General features: G+C 44.4%; 1 protein-coding gene across 1 annotated transcript in view; it reads right to left on the reverse strand. All coding sequences in view use genetic code 11, as the record gives it.

The window, feature by feature from the left end:
* The window catches only part of EGR_10023 (Poly(A) RNA polymerase GLD2-A), a gene marked incomplete at both ends in the record, with an annotated part of 4,251 nt that extends 2,936 nt beyond the window's left edge, over positions 1–1,315 (reverse strand). The window contains 3 exons of the mRNA XM_024499272.1: positions 99–242; positions 430–585; positions 1,159–1,315. Of these exons, the coding sequence (XP_024346310.1) occupies positions 99–242; positions 430–585; positions 1,159–1,315 (457 nt within the window). The remainder of the gene's footprint in view (positions 1–98; positions 243–429; positions 586–1,158) is intronic.
* Between the last annotated feature and the right edge of the window lie 1,247 nt (positions 1,316–2,562).

The following is a 2,562-nucleotide window of genomic DNA, read 5'->3' on the forward strand; positions in this document are numbered from 1 at the left end:
CAACACAGCTACCCCTTTTTCTATTCCACCTGGATCTATTTGTGCTTCAACACTATGCAAAGAGAGATTCCAACAAAGAAAAATAAAAACAGCCTCACCTCGAGCATACATGGCAAGGAGGTGGGTGTTGTAAATGCCCACCACATTGTTGACGTTTAAATCGCACTCAAAATCCGACCGTTGGTCACGCAACTTAAGAATTGGCACTCTAGCGGGAATCGGCTCACACTTTGCAAGGGAACCTGGAAAGAAACACAGAAAGGAAGCAAAAATTAAAGCTGTGCCTTTTCGATTACTTCTACTACCACCCTCTCAGCTCTTGCCCGCCTTCCCAACTGTCCTGCTGCACACCCAATCGTCACTGCAATGGCACACAAGGAACATGTTTTATGAGCAACAATTCACACGTCTGGAGCATCTGAGACTTACACTTTTTGCTTAGAAGAGGACTGAGTTGCTGCAGCAACGCCTCGTCACCTCCCTTGCTCTCCACCTCCTCTGGCGCAATTACGAGACACAAATCAACATCGCTTCTCTCCCATCCAAATCCATTGGCTGAGGAACCCACAATAAACATCTTCGAGTCTACACAATGGAGAGAATTGAACAGAAAATTAACGTAGTGGAGGGGAAGACATTGCAACTCCAGGCGACGAATATGTAGACAATGAGCAGTGAAATGGAGACATAGGTACGGAATGGATAGATGAATGGATGGGTGTATGCATACAGGATGCTTAGGTATGGGGATTGGTGAATCTACTATTACAGCAAGGAATACTAGAGAGAACAAGTGAACTGTCAATTGAAGGTTCACAACGAACAGATCCATGAATATATGTAGAAACGCTTAATTATCACCATTGGCAAACCGTTTGGTTTGTCACCCCGTAAGCAATTCGCATAACTGGTCAATCACGCAACGAGAGAGATGGACTCTGAAAGCATGGACGATTGATGACTGAATGGATACAATTCAGAAACCAACTCGTCTTTCTTGCATTAACCGACACGCACGCGGCACCATGAAGACTTAATAATGAGCGGGATGTCGCTAAGTAGCAATCTTACATCAAAAGGTGCATTTATGACCACTACATGGAGTAAAAGAAACAGGTGCCCATAAAACATTAACAGGCTAACCTAGCTCAAACTCACTTCGAAAGGATGAAGAAGCAGCAGAGTAGAGATTATTTTTAAATTCAACCTTCCCCTTATATTTTCCAGGTGTCTGACGATTATCCTCAAAAAACTTCTCGATTTGCCTCGAGAGATCATGGAGGTACTTCACTGTGGAATTGCTCTGCGCCGTCATGATTTTTTTCGTCTCTACAATGCAAAGTGGCAAAATGGGAAAAAGATGCTGCTCAGATCATCCCCCAAGACCGTTAAGCTCATTCTTCAAATCATAACTTGTATGTTCATAGTGGACCAAATCACACTATCGTCAGTTCAGATTGCGGAAGCCATCAAAAAAAATTATTGCCCAGTGGCTTTCAATTGTACGCAGTTCCCACCCTGCACCACAGCAAGCACAACCAAGCGCGTGCGTTTATGTCGAAAGTCAGGCTACACGAATAGGAGGCAACTCACCGTTTAGGAAGAGAAACAGCAGCGGCGACCCCACACCAGTTACCTCAAGTGCATTCTCGATAGTAAATAAGGCCACATTGTAATTGGGTACCGAATATACACACGTCGTTTAGGGATGCGTTCAAACAAAAAATCATGGTTTTGGAATTTATTAAGTCGGTCATAATGGCACAAACAACCTTGTATCTACAAGTCAGTAACCCGAACACAACCTAGCCAAGTACTTATTTGTCAGTGTTCTAAAGAACAATGGGACAGCTCTGACCAGGCAAGGCTGTAGTACGATTGAGGTATCACGGTGTAACATCAATCCTTGCTGCCATTATTCCATCCCCTAACAAATGTAAAATTTGTTTCTTGTTGGTTGCACTGGATGACGAAGCTAGAGCTGGAGCGTATGATGTGAAAAACAGGTTCTAACAAATGCCAGGCTGAACGAATTCCAGAAGAGTCTTTCATCCTCATTACACAATTGGTCAGGAATCTTCACCCCTTATCTTCAAATATCGGCACCTGACAACGTCTCCAATAAGGAAATACAGTGGGTAAAAAAGAGATATAACGGGATTGTTACAGCCAAGGCTAAATCACCTTATCCACGTACAGGAACCTGCGCCACGTAGTCCAACTTACCGTCCATCGCCTTCGAAAAATCATTAGGTGCTGCCAATTCCCAAGCACGATAACAGCCCAAACCCATTAACTAGTTGTCAGACCTCCAGATTGAGTTGTATGTAAACACTTGGAAACACTCAAGCTGAAGGTCATTCGGCGTCCCAACAGAACCAAGGGATGGCCACAGCGATTATTGGCAGTGACGGAAGTGACGGTCATGCAGGAAGACGATACATCCTTGTAGAAGTGACGCGTGTTGGTGAAGCATTTGGCATGACTGCTCTCGATTCAGTCCATCCTGGTTTCATTCCCACTCCCAACACACACACATGCACACATGCAGCTGTCTCCGAG

This window comes from Echinococcus granulosus, assembly GCF_000524195.1.
Source record: "Echinococcus granulosus chromosome Unknown EG_S00184, whole genome shotgun sequence".
In the NCBI taxonomy this organism is placed as follows: domain Eukaryota; kingdom Metazoa; phylum Platyhelminthes; class Cestoda; order Cyclophyllidea; family Taeniidae; genus Echinococcus; species Echinococcus granulosus.